Genomic DNA, 13055 nt, shown 5'->3' with positions numbered 1-13055 from the left:
CAATTAGGCAAACCTAATTGAGCAACCTCTACTCCCACATGTAGCTCTATGCTTCTGATCGAATGATTTTCCAATTTTGTAAAAGATAAAGAGCTGTCAATACTAGCAAAAGTGTTTATTTTCTCTGAGCAGACCAAACTGCCACCATTACTATCATTTATCCCTGTGTTATTTCACACGTAAAAAAAATAGGAAGCATTTTAGTTTTCAAAGCAGTTAGATAACAGTACTAAAACGCTGATAATATATAAAATGGCTTTTTTTTAATGTTTGTTCACACAGCATTGAAAACTGAAACTCCTCTCTTTCCCACAGTTCACACTTGTTCTCTCTCATACATTTTGCTGTCAGTACGTCATGATACTATCGTGACTTTACTGAATGCTAGTACATCCACAGGCATCACTTTCACAGGCTTAAAAGAAGAGAGAGGGGCGGACAGTAACACTGAAAAGTGATCAGACTTTTACAAGACATTTTGCCTTTATGACAGAGAAGAGGTTCTTGTAGGGATACAAATGTCATGCTTCAGGGCACAGGTTGTGTTCCCTGCAGCAAATGATGTCACTTCATGTACAAGAACGGGTGTTAGACCAGCTGCATCCGGATGTCCGATCCAGTATGACGGTGTGAAGCTCCATCCCTGACCCAACGGCATTAATATGGATCACCAGGACTTTCCCCTCCAGCAGCAACACCATGCGTGTGCCTGTCACAGTGGTAGGTTTCTGTGGACATTTCTGGACTAAGGACACCACCACCGCTGGGGCGAAAGCTGCCACAGAGGCACCGTGTAACAGCGACTGCTGTCCCTCCATCAGCCCAGCTGAAGACTGAGCCACAATCCTGAGGCTTTGCAAGCGTAATGTGATCGTGTCACAGTCAAGACAAAACAAGTTCTTGAAACAAACATATAAACACTTCCAAACACTTCCCTCGAATGTACACACACCCTTCCTGTGTTTAATAACCTCACTAACAGAGGATACATGCAGTACATCAGTAGATCTTTTCTTCCGCCGCAGTCATGTCCGCCCGATGCAAAAGGGTCCGCTGCCAGCCACGGTGCTCGGTGGTTATCACCTGCGCTTCTCTTTGTGACAGACGGCCCGCCGCGGCCTCTCCCAGCTGGAGAGACCAGCGCTGCCACTCTCGAACCAGCAGCCGGTGAAGGGCTCCCTTCCTTCCCTGGGACAGGGAGGTGACACGGCCTCACCCCCGGCGGGGGCCGGGCGCCCCGTCCAGGCCCCCGCGCTGGAACATGGCGGCCCCTCAGGGCGCGGTGCCCCTCAGTGGAAGGTGCGAGGAGCCCTCCCTGCCATCCACGACCACCGCGGGGCGGCCCGGGGGGCCTCCGCGACACGGCCGAGCGGGCAGGTGCCGCCGTCCTGGCCGCTGCCCGCCGTCCCCTCACACACACCCCCCCACACCCCCCCAACGGACGCCCCCAACGGACGCCCCGCCTCGCCCCGCCGGCAGCCCCGGGCGGTGTCGCCCGCGCCCGGCCCCGCTCAACCTGCCCTCCGCGGCGCGGCCCAATGGGGCGAGAGGGCGGGGAGGAGCGGCGGGAGCTGCCCCGGCCGCCCCCGCCCTCCTCGGCGAAACTCGGCGGGAGCGCGGCGGGGTGGCAGTGAGAGGAGAGCCGGCGCTCCGCATCGCACCGCGCCGCGCCGCACCGCACTACACCGCCGGCTCGGCGGGAGGGGGATGAGCGGCGGCCACTGCGCTCCCGCACCTTCCCGCGCCGCCCCCCGCGGCACCTGGAGCCGCCGCCGCCCGCCCGCCCAGGGCCGCCCCAGCGCCGCGCTCAGTCCTCCTCGCCGTCGGTGCGAGAGGCGCTGAGGCGGCCGGGTTCCGCCGGGCTCCGCTCCGCGCTTGGGCCCCCCCGGGCTGGGCGGCGGAGCGCCGCGGTCTGCGCGGGGAGAGGCGGCCGCGGCTCCCCCCGCTACCATACAGCACCCCTCTTCGGCTCCCTTTTTGGACCTTTTTTTCCTTTTTTTTTTAAACAAAAACACACCACCTTTTTTTTTTTTCCTTTAAATTCTCCCTCATTTGAATTTTTATTTTCACGCCCCTGCCCTCCCTTATTTTGCCTTTCCTTTTTGGACCAGCTCCTGCCTTCATCACTCGGCTCCCCGGCGGCAACGCAGTGCGGGCACCATGTCCTTCGACCCCACCATCATGCCACCTGCGAACGGCTCCGCCAACGGGACGGCCAGCGGGGCCGAGGGTGGAAAGCCCCCCACCATTCCCACCGTCATGTTCATCTTTGGCGTGGTGGGCAACCTCATAGCCATCGTGGTGCTCTGCAAGTCCAGGAAGGAGCAGAAGGAGACCACCTTCTACACGCTGGTCTGCGGGCTGGCGGTCACCGATCTCTTGGGGACCTGCCTGGTGAGTCCGGTCACTATTGCCACTTACCTGCAGAACCGCTGGCCGGGAGGACCGGCGCTGTGTGAGTACAGCTCCTTCATCCTCCTCTTCTTTGGACTCTCTGGTCTCAGCATTATATGTGCCATGTCTATAGAAAGGTACCTGGCCATCAACCATGCCTATTTCTACAACCATTATGTAGACAAGAAGCTGGCAGGGCTCACGCTCTTTGCCATCTACGCTTCCAACGTGCTGTTCTGTGCCCTCCCCAGCATGGGGCTCGGCAAATCTACCTTGCAGTACCCTTACACTTGGTGTTTCATAGACTGGCAAGCAAAGGAGGCCACCCATGCGGCATATTCCTACATGTACGCCGGCTTCAGCTCTTTCCTGATCATGGTCACCGTGATCTGCAACATCCTGGTGTGCGTGGCCCTAATTCGCATGCACCGCCAGTTCATGCGACGCACATCCTTGGGGACAGACACCACCTCCAGCCGTTTATCTGACTTTCGCAGACGCCGGAGCTTCCGTCGGATGGCCGGAGCAGAGATCCAGATGGTTATTCTGCTCATTGCCACTTCCCTGGTGGTGGTCATCTGCTCCATTCCTCTGGTGGTGAGTAATGTTGTGCAACCCTTCTTTTCCATCACCCGCACCGCTGAGTCTTTTCTCCTCCTAGTCTGTGCTTGTAGGACAGACTTCTATTTAGCTGGTGCTGTGAACTGTTACAGTAACGTAAAGGCTGTTAGGGTACATGCATGGTGAGAGAAAGTTGTGTTGATTTGTTTACGAGAAAAGAAACACACTTATCCCAAGTCCTGGGCTCCTTTGATTGGTTAAAATACAGCGCCAAAAATTCTCAATAATTTTTCCGCTGTTCAACTAGACTCTACTTAGCCAAAATCTTACTGAGAGCTTTAAAGTTCACTTTAAAGTTCACTTCCAAAATTAATTTGTGGTGAGTGAGGTTTGGGTCTGGCCTACATTTCTGCGTGTTTATTGTGTTTGAAAAATGTGCACGCTGTTGCTGAAGGGTGCAGCAGTCCTTGATGTGCGGAAGGAGGAGAGAGCTCTGTTCGCTTGGCACCAGCAACACGCAGAGTGCTTCACACCCAAAACCTGAGCCAAGGTTCCCCTCTTGAGGGATTCACCCACCATCTCTGGGGTAGATCCCACACAGACATCCCTCCAACAGCTCCGTGCTGTGGGAGCAGTGAACTCGGTGCAACCACCCGTCAGTGTAATGCTCAGTTAAATGAGAGTTGGAGGAATCTGGCCCACATAAACCTAGAGATCATACCAAAATGTCAGACAACATTACCACTAACTATTTGCTAATTTTCTGACACAGATGATGCAATTATTGTAATTGAACTGAATGTGCAGGATCCACTTATTTCTATTCCTGCACCTTATCTCCAAGGAAGACAAAAAAACCCCAACCCGCAGCTGGAGGCTCAGTTCTTGCTTGCCACCCACCATAATAAAACTTGGCGAACTTCTCTCCTCTGCTGGCTCAGAGACATTAAACAAATAGCTGGCTTGCCTTATTTGCCACCTTCTAAAACACGGCATAGGGAGCCAAGCAGTGGTTGTCAGACAAAGCGTTTTTAGAAGGTTTGTTTTAAGGTAGGGTGATACCTCTGTTGTAGCGGGGCTACAATGTATGTGAAATACAGCTGGCCTGCTGGGGATGTGGAACAGATAGCGTATACCACAGTAAGGAAGTTTAGAGAAGTACATGTGAACAGGACTCAAGAGGTCGGCGAGGCCGTCCCCCTGCTCCAGAGGAGCTGTAATCGCAAGGGTCGGGCCAGTTTTGCCACATTACTGACATAAACAGGAGCCAGTGAAGCGTGGCTGTGCTGGAGCGCCAGCGCACTGGCTGTCGCCGAAGGACGTCTCCTGTCCTTCGGCGCTGTCACTTTGCGCTGTGCCGTGGCATGACCGAGCACGGTGCCACCTGTTTATTGCTTGATATCTGAGGGATGTCAAGAGGTGCTGCCTGAGCTGCACGCAGGGTGTCCCCGGGAGGTGCACGTACCTTAAATGGAGAAACCGCGCACAACCTGCTGTGCAGTCTGGCTCCAGAAACCGCAGGGGTAAGCTGACTTGCTGCACCAGGAGGCATCAGGTCACAGAGTGGCCAAAACCCTGACAGTACTGTGGGTTAACAGTACTTAATTTGACTAACCTAGTATTATAACAGCTACTTCACAAGAGAACAATACTGCGTTTTCAAAAGAGAAGCTGGTAAAAGCAGAGAATGTGTTCTGGGAATTAAATAGTGTCGTAACATGATATGGGGTACGAGCTGATGGACTTCAGCAATTTCAGAAGAAAGCCAAACTTTATCCGGTGAAGGGGCAGCTAGGGGAAGTCTGAGAAGTCTGAATGTGAAATGTGAAGTGAAATTGTTCATATCCATTTGAAGCTAAGCAGTCTTTTACAGAATATTAAAAAACAACCAAAAAAAAGGGAAAAATGAGGAGGGAGGGGTTACCAGAAAGGGAACGTGAGTCTCAACAGTTAAAATTAATGAACCTGGGTGGGGCAAAAGTTTTATTATTTAAACAGTAACTAAAAAACTTGCATATAGCAGAAGGTATGTGAAGGTGCAGGTGATGAAGTTGTGTAGCTCTTTCAGACCTTGGTTTCAGTACTTATAAAAGCACAGTGTATAAAAGCACTCCATACCTTGGGAGTGTTCACGTAACTTAGCTTTTTCCTGCTAAAGCAGCACATTTTTCCTATATCTGAAACGAAGTAAGAGGCTGTCATTTCACTTGGATGACTAAGAAAAGAAAAAGGAAGCTTTCTTTTGAAAACAAAACACAACCACATATATACACATCATCACAGTGTCCAGTGTGGTTAAATTTCTTCATTATTAAGTAGCTTTTATAAGTTATTTGCCTCCTCCCGGCAGGAATAAGCTATAGCCACATATGCTTCTTCGTGCCATGATGCACTGCTGTGTATGCATATAAGCCCTCTGGTTGCATATAGACTGGGGTTGAGAATTGAGATACAAACTCAAAGAAGTGACACTTTTTCGCTATAAATCCCTAGAAATAGCCACCAGCAGAGAGAGGTAAATAACTAATATAGATGTACATTTTTGATGACTTGGCGGAGTTTTAGGGGGCTCTCAACTGAGCGCGAGGCTCATCTATAAAAGGACAGCCTGGCAGTCACCAAGAGCAGGCAAGTGGCAAGGTGGTGGCGGTATGATTCTAGATGCACAAAGCAGGCTCAGAGGGTGCTTTGTGACTCAAGCTTTCTGATGAGCGGACTTCCTACTGAAGATTTCAGCTGAATAAACCATCGCTTAAGTCAAAGCAAAGCATCTTCTGAAAGAGGGACGTAAACCTCTAACATTTTAGAATGAACGCTTTCACAACATAATAAAATAGCAGACAGAGGCAGTCCAGCAGGCTGCATTTATTAGGGTTTGACAAAAAGTTTTCAAGTCTTAAAATATTAAATGGTCCTGAAATAATAAGAAAAGGATTGTCTTGATTTAAGAAGTGGTTAAAGAACAGTAAGCTGAGTCAGAGAGAACAGCAGTTTTTAATAATGAGCTGCTCCAGCACTCAGTTTACAAGTAGGGTTGTTTAGTGCCTTAATGATTTATTAATCAAATCAGCAAAATTTTACAGTTACAAGTGCTGTAACAAAATTATGGGAGATAGTGCGAAGTGCTGAATGAACTTGACAGAACTGAAGGCTGATCAAATTTACCAAGGAAAGAAAAGTTGAACAAAAAACATTAGTGAAAGGAAACTTTTGATAGAACCTGATGTCTCAATGCACAGAAAGTGGTGTGAAAGACATGAAGAAGCATCTGACAATAGTTTAAAAATCAAATAAGGAAAATACATAAATTGTGTGCTGAGTCTTGTCTGCACTCCACACTGGTTGTCTCATCTTTTAAAATATTGTGGGTTTAGAAAATAGAATTGGATAGAGTTAAAAGTAGGGAATAACTTACATTAGCAGAGAATTTGTCAAGAATAGAGTAGAAATTATTATCCAGCCTTTAAAAAAAAACTAAACTCTTTCAAGAGTAATAGGCACACACTACTCGAAGTCTGTAATTCCCTCCAGCAGTCTGTCAGATACTCTTAAGATTTTTAAGGGCATGATCTGTTCCTAACAACTGAACACTGTTGTTAAATTACGGTGAAGTAGAAAATAAAATACAATGTTTCAGGGTGTACAACTGATTGATTGCATTAAATAATCAGAAGTTTCTAACTTAATGTTTAATTAATTTAAAAGTTTAGATTTTCTTTTGGCTTGGTTGGTTTTGACTTTTCTCTTTAAATATCAGGGACTGTCCGCAGCCAACAGCAAGGTCACAGACACGATTTTTGAGTAATGGACTAGACACCAAGCAGACACCAAGGCCTTGAAGGGCAAAGGTTATTGGCTTGTAGAGCTGAAAAACTTGTTTCTGCTTACTACCGTACGGTTTTTAAATTTATCTTATCAGTACGTGGGGAGATTTTGAGGGCAGGTGGAAGCTATGAAGACAATCACCAGTGTGACTGTAACTGTATAAGTCACTTTACAGTACTTCATAGGATTAGAAATCATGATTTGCGTCTGTTAGTAAAAAGGAGAAGCAGCAGATGGCAGACAGGACTCTGATCCTGCAAGTACCTATCACTTGAGCACGAACTCAACATACCTTGGAGCTATGTGCTTCTTAACAGAACTGCAAACAAACTGCTAGTACTTTTGAGATACATTGCCGGAATTTTACAGCTACAAAGCTAACACGGCAAAACTCATTCTTTTGAGAATTGAATTGTTCTAATTTGCTTCTTTCTTTAATTAGGATTTCAAATTGCACAAATTCAAGCATCGGATTAGATAAGTTAGTAGTGAATTCCACTTACTCGGCACTCACTTAGAAAATGCAAGGCAATATCCTTTATCGTGCTACCTCCTGCAACAGAAGACTTGTAGCCAGAACAGATACATCTGTCACTGTTCTTGTAGATGATACATTAGTAAATGCCATTTCACAAGTGTGTAAAGAAATGATAAAAACTGACATTCCAACACAGATTAATTTTTACCTTATTGTGATTAAGATGTAATCCCAGCAATAGATCCGAACTGGTAAATGCATTAGACATTCTGGGGAGCTTCTAATAAAAGACACGGGACCTTTCTAGGAAGTAGAAACGGTTTTGTACAGTCTAAAGTTTTCACTAAATACATTCATATAACCTATACGTGCCATATATCAGTCAAAAGGAAATAAAGCGTAGAGAGATAACATAAAGCAGGCTGCACTGTGCAATTAGTGCTTGTCCTTTTCAGCCACAGAGTAAGCACTTAAAGACATTTTTGTCTTTACGTAAACTCTGCCAGGTAGACAGAGGAAGGTGAAGTAGGTACCTCAATTTCATATGCTGCTTATCAAAAGAACAATCCCACTATTAAATCACTGATGTGTAACTCTATCTACAAGTTCAAAAAAAAAAAAAGCAACTCAGGTCTCCAGAGTTGGACTGTGTACTTGTTCAGCTGTCTTCAAAGTGTGCCTTCTGGTTCTGTGATCTGGATGAATTTATCAGCAAATACCCCTCCCTGTCACACCTCTAATCCTCCCGGTAATGACTGCATTTAATTGTATGAGCTGCCAGAAGGCCTCCACTCCCACGACACTGTCCTTTGGACTCCTGGCTCTCAGGGCACGTACCAGTGATCAACCGGTCAGATACACAGACCGGCATTTACACATTCAGGGTGTATTCCCCTGCATAAGGAAATCTCAGTACAGAAAAAGAAAAGGAGCATTTGGAAAGAAATGTCATTATGGCGCGGGTTAAATCCCCTGTGGAAGTTTGACCTTTGTCTGTTTATACGTTTGACCTCTTATCATTTTGGAGGGGAAAAAAAAATCTCACACAAATGGCCAGGTATTTCAAGAACAGATTTTAGCCGATGCCAAACAAACAACGTTGTGTCAGCTTATTTTTCAGCCTTCCCAGTTCAGGAATCCCAACTACTGCATTTCAGCTCCAGCGCCAGCGCGGCTAATGGCAGCTTTTCTTGCACAAGCTTATAAATTGAGCCACAAATCTTCTCCCCACCTGCCAGGTTAGCCAGCGGTTGCCCATTCCCGTGCTGGCCGGCCTCCCGTGGGATGCGGCTCCGCGCAGGGCAGGCGGCAGGGCTGCTGGCAGCCCGGCCTTGGGGCGCGACGCGGTGGCGTGGGACACCCATCCGTGGGACACCTGTGCCATCTAGTGGTGCGCTCAGGGAAGGTGTCGCTGGGTCCGATGAGACTGGCTTCCCTGTGCCACCCCACACACCAGCAAACGGCAAGAGATTTTAATTGAGGGCATTTTTAAGGAGTCATCAATGAATTCCAGCCAAACTGTAGGTATTTAAAAATTCTGGCCTTTGGAGGGGCTGGTCTTGTCTCAGCCAGTGATAGGTGGAATCACAGAATCACAGAATGGGTCGGGTTGGAAGGGACCTTAAAGACCATCTATTTCCAACCCCCCTGCCCTGGGCAGGGACACCTCCCACTAGACCAGGCTGCTCAAAGCCCCATCCAGCCTGGCCTTCAACACCTCCAGGGATGCCAGGGATGGGGCATCCACAGCTTCCCTGGGCAACCTCTTCCACTGTCTTACCACTTCTCTCATCATGTAGTGATAAGTACTGGACAGGAGGCTAATATTAAATAAATAATGAACTAATTTAAAGCAAGTGAAGCTTAGTAAGAGCTTAATAAAAGAAAAGCTCATAAAAATAAGTTAAATACATATAGAAGTACTCTTTGCAGTACTTGAATTGCATTTTTGGCTTCACGGAAAAATAAAGTCAAATTAGTTGTCAAAAAGACATCTGCAGTGTTAGAAATCATGAGGAAAGTAACTGGGAATAAAACTCAGATCATTATATTGCTGTATAAATTCCAGATTTTCCCATATTTTGAATTTCATGGGCAGGTTTTGTTACCCATAAACCTAGAGAAATGTACTGAGAAAGAAAATACAGGCAATCATCAATTTGACAGTCAGTTTGAGGAGACTGTATGCATAGTACTTCCAAAGAGGGACTCTGCATTATTTTAAACATACTTCACTGGTAGCTTTGGAGCACACTCAGTCTCTGAATTCCGACAAGCCGAATGCCGCCACGTTGCCATGCTGCAGGAAAATTCCTCTGAACAGAATTGTGAAATTTTTAGCCAGACTTCTGCTTCTCACACAGAACTTCAAATAAAAAAGACTTAAGAGGGCTGTTCTAGTTTGGTTCATTTATTTAAACGCTTGTCTGTAGCCTCCTAGCTAGGCAAGACTTGATTAATTTCAGGAGTCAAGGATGAGATTTTAAAAACCTCACTATTTTGCTGCTCTCTTTTTATTGTAACAGATAAGATAATTAAGGGATTTATTTTGGTTTACCTTAAGGAGTCTGAAGAAAACAGCATCTTTGATTATCAGTTCTTTTTGGTGGTTTTCCCAGGCCTTCCTGTAATTGGACACTGCACAGGTCTTGCTAAAATGGAGAACAGCTATTTGACAATGATCTTCATATTGCAGGCAGCAAACAGTTGAGGGTATACAAACAATTCCAGTAAGGACAGGTGCCAGCACAATGCATTTCTAAACTTTGGAATCAACAGCTCTGGGCTTGTTTCCGGAGTCTAGTGTACTTGAATTATAACCTGTGTTTCAGTTTGTTTCTAAATAAACAAATTACTAGACCTTTGCTAGAGGAACCAGGTCTCCTCAGTGGAGTCAGATTATCTCTTTACAGGTAGTGTAAGACTTGAAGTATACTGAGGAAGCAGGATACAAGTCTACATCTTTGCTGCTGGGTTCTATCAGGAGAAAGGAATTTTTAAAAACATCAGCCAAAAGTTGGAGGTTCAAGGATTACTTATGAGCAGATGGAGAGAGAAAGAGCCATTCCTTTCCTACATGTAACAAAGGCAGCCAATTTACAGCAGACTTTGTGATTTTTTTTGCTGTTTTCAAAAATAAACGTACAGCTGCCGATCTGAGATGCCTGCCTTTGCCAGCCTCTTCTCTTGTTCTAGCTTACAGCAGCAAATCTAGATCTCTGTCTTGAAATGTAAACTTTGATTTCCTGATGAAATTGTATAATTGTGTCTTTCTCTTCCCCAATCTCCTTGGGCAGGTCCGTGTCTTCGTGAACCAGCTGTACCAGCCGGAATCAGTGAAGGATGTGAGGCAAAACCCTGACCTGCAAGCCATCCGCATTGCCTCGGTGAACCCCATTTTGGACCCGTGGGTCTACATCCTCCTGCGCAAGACTGTACTCAGCAAAGCCATCGAGAAGATCAAATGCCTCTTCTGCCGCATTGGAGGGGCTCGGAGGCAGCACTCGGGGGCCAATTTCAACTGCGTGGATGGCCGCCGGACCTCCTCTGCCATGTCAAGTCAGTCACCCTCCTTCATCTCCCGCGAGCTGAGGGAGATCAGCAGCACCTCACAAACGCTGCTCTACCCGCCAGAGTTGAGCGAAAGCAGCGTCGGGGGTCGTGTGCTGCTTCCAGGCCCCAGTGCCAGCCTGGCTCAGTCTGACACCACGTCTGTAAGGACACTGCGTAGCTCGGAGACCTCGGACTCTTCACAGGGGCAGGACTCTGAGAGCGTCTTCCTGGTGAATGAGGTCAGGCCTGGTGGCGGGGCCAGCTCTGCGTCCAAGGGCAGCCCTCTCCAGGTCACCTTTCCCACAGAGACATTGAATTTATCAGAAAAGTGTATCTAGATAGCCGTGAAAGGCTTCAACCCTGGGGATACTTCCTGCTATATTGGAAAAACTGGTGCAATAGATAGGTGTTTGGCCTATTTGAGGGGAGAGGGGTTCAGCTGTGCTCCAAAGGGCTATTTTTCTCTTGCCATGTGATGGGTACGTTTCTTTTAGACTACTGAGGACTGTGTGGAACAGACACTGCACTTGGGCCCTGCCATCAGAAATGGTGCAAGGCAGGTCTAATGGGACTGGAAACATGAACTGCCTTATCTTTTTTGGGACACAGGAAAGCTACTGCGCCTCTGGAAATAGAAAGACCCATCACTTCCTTTTTTCTTTCTTTCCCTTTCCAAATCTGGTAGAACTGTGTTTTCTCTCCCCATGGTTGCTCAGCTATCAAGAGTTTAAGCTTCTGGTACTAGAGCTGAATGTCAGGCAGCTGCTAGGAACTGGACACAGCTACTCTGAGAGCTGCCTGGGGCAGGATTTTAAAGTGTCTCACTAAAGCATGAAAATGTGAATTTTTACCATTGTATATATATCAATCAGGATTGAAAATATTTAAAAGTCTATTCTTCTCTATGAGAAGGTTTTTTATTAATACAAGGTATGTAGTAACGATTGCCAGCCTTCTCTTCCCCTAGTATTTCCTGCTGATAAAAGACATTCTTGGTTTAGATTTGTTATCCAAACTAGATTCACAGCTGATGAGGTAATTCTCTAGCTGAGAATACATAAGCACTTTCTGAGTGAAATGGGAATATCTGCGCTATTTAGGTAGAATAAGAAGACACATCCTTTCAGTTAATAATATTTCTTTTCAGTATATGTATATACTAAAAAGCCAGGTTTTATTTATGTGCTGAGAATGTTTCTCTGTGTAACACATCCGTGCCTCTCCGAGTACTTTGGCCCACGTTCTGCGCACACTTAGGCACACACTTAACATCACCATCAGAGTAGTCCCTCTGCTGCCAGGGAGACTCCTTACATGTAGAGTTAAGGACATATAGAAGTGCTTTCAATATCAGGGCCTAAAACTTTCAACCCCTGGTTAATAGTCTTAATATTCACTTTAGTTAAAGCACCACTGATGTAATAAAGGTATTTTTTCATAACATTTATCATTTTACTTTAAATAGTAAATAGATTTTTATGACTGTGTAATCTGATACTCCATCAAATAAATGTACAAAACCATGGAAGCAGAATCTTCATTTAAAAGTATAGGTTATATAGAAACATATCCTGGTCTTGCAGCCCTTGATAATCATTTGTTCCTAGAATTTTAATGGCAAACACATCACCAAAACCAGCTGTTAACCACTGACAAAAAGGAGTTTTGTGTTTTATGTTGTAAGGGTTAGATCTTGTTCCAGAAACACTGTTTATCAAAGTAATTCTGTACAGGTATTTGGAGGATGTTTTGTCAAATACTAAGCATGTTATGCTGCTTAAAGTGTTTTCATGTGAAATGCTTTATTGTAATCTTGAGCCTTATGTTGGTATGTTTAAGCAGTTGTACTGACCAAAGTAATTTTGGAGACCATGATTAAATGGAAACGTTCTGCTTGATCTTAGAAGTTTGTATGAGTCTGCCATTCAGTGCCAACTCCTTACCTTAACAAGCCTCCCATCTCGGAACGCTTTGCGCTCAGCTGCTCTCAAAACATACTTTGTTCTGTAAGTTTCCAAGTTTCTACAGAGTAATCACCATTAGCAAAAGCCAGACATCTTTCAAAAATGTCCCCAAGAGCACCGACACAACCGTGAAAATTTTTCATGCAAACAAACAAAAATGAAAAACTACACTCAGTTAAATCTCAGTCTTTTTCCATTACTGTCCTTTAACAAGGGAGTATCTGAGCTTATTTGCCGTGATACATGTAGAAAGTGAAGTTAAATCTGTGCACAAATATTTG

General features: G+C 45.9%; 1 protein-coding gene across 1 annotated transcript; it reads left to right on the top strand.

Annotated features, from left to right (window-relative positions):
- The first annotated feature begins 1610 nt into the window (after nt 1–1610).
- PTGER4 (prostaglandin E receptor 4) lies at nt 1611–12677 on the top strand. The gene is made up of 2 exons (XM_063320004.1): nt 1611–2991; nt 10555–12677. Exons 1-2 carry the CDS (start codon nt 2161–2163, stop codon nt 11146–11148), a joined length of 1425 nt encoding a protein of 474 aa, XP_063176074.1. The 5' UTR covers nt 1611–2160; the 3' UTR covers nt 11149–12677.
- The last annotated feature ends 378 nt before the right edge of the window (nt 12678–13055 follow it).

Source organism: Chroicocephalus ridibundus, chromosome Z (genome assembly GCF_963924245.1).
Source record: "Chroicocephalus ridibundus chromosome Z, bChrRid1.1, whole genome shotgun sequence".
Lineage (NCBI taxonomy): Eukaryota > Metazoa > Chordata > Aves > Charadriiformes > Laridae > Chroicocephalus > Chroicocephalus ridibundus.
The sequence above is the reverse complement of the archived record's forward strand: the minus strand, read 5'-3'. Positions and strand labels throughout refer to the sequence as shown.

Excerpts from the sequence above, each read along its gene's own strand:
- PTGER4 (XM_063320004.1), top strand. The coding sequence starts at position 2,161 with ATGTCCTTCGACCCCACCATCATGCCACCTGCGAACGGCTCCGCCAAC. Across the intron at positions 2,992-10,554 it reads TCTGCTCCATTCCTCTGGTG|GTCCGTGTCTTCGTGAACCA; the intron begins GTGAGTAATGTT and ends CTCCTTGGGCAG.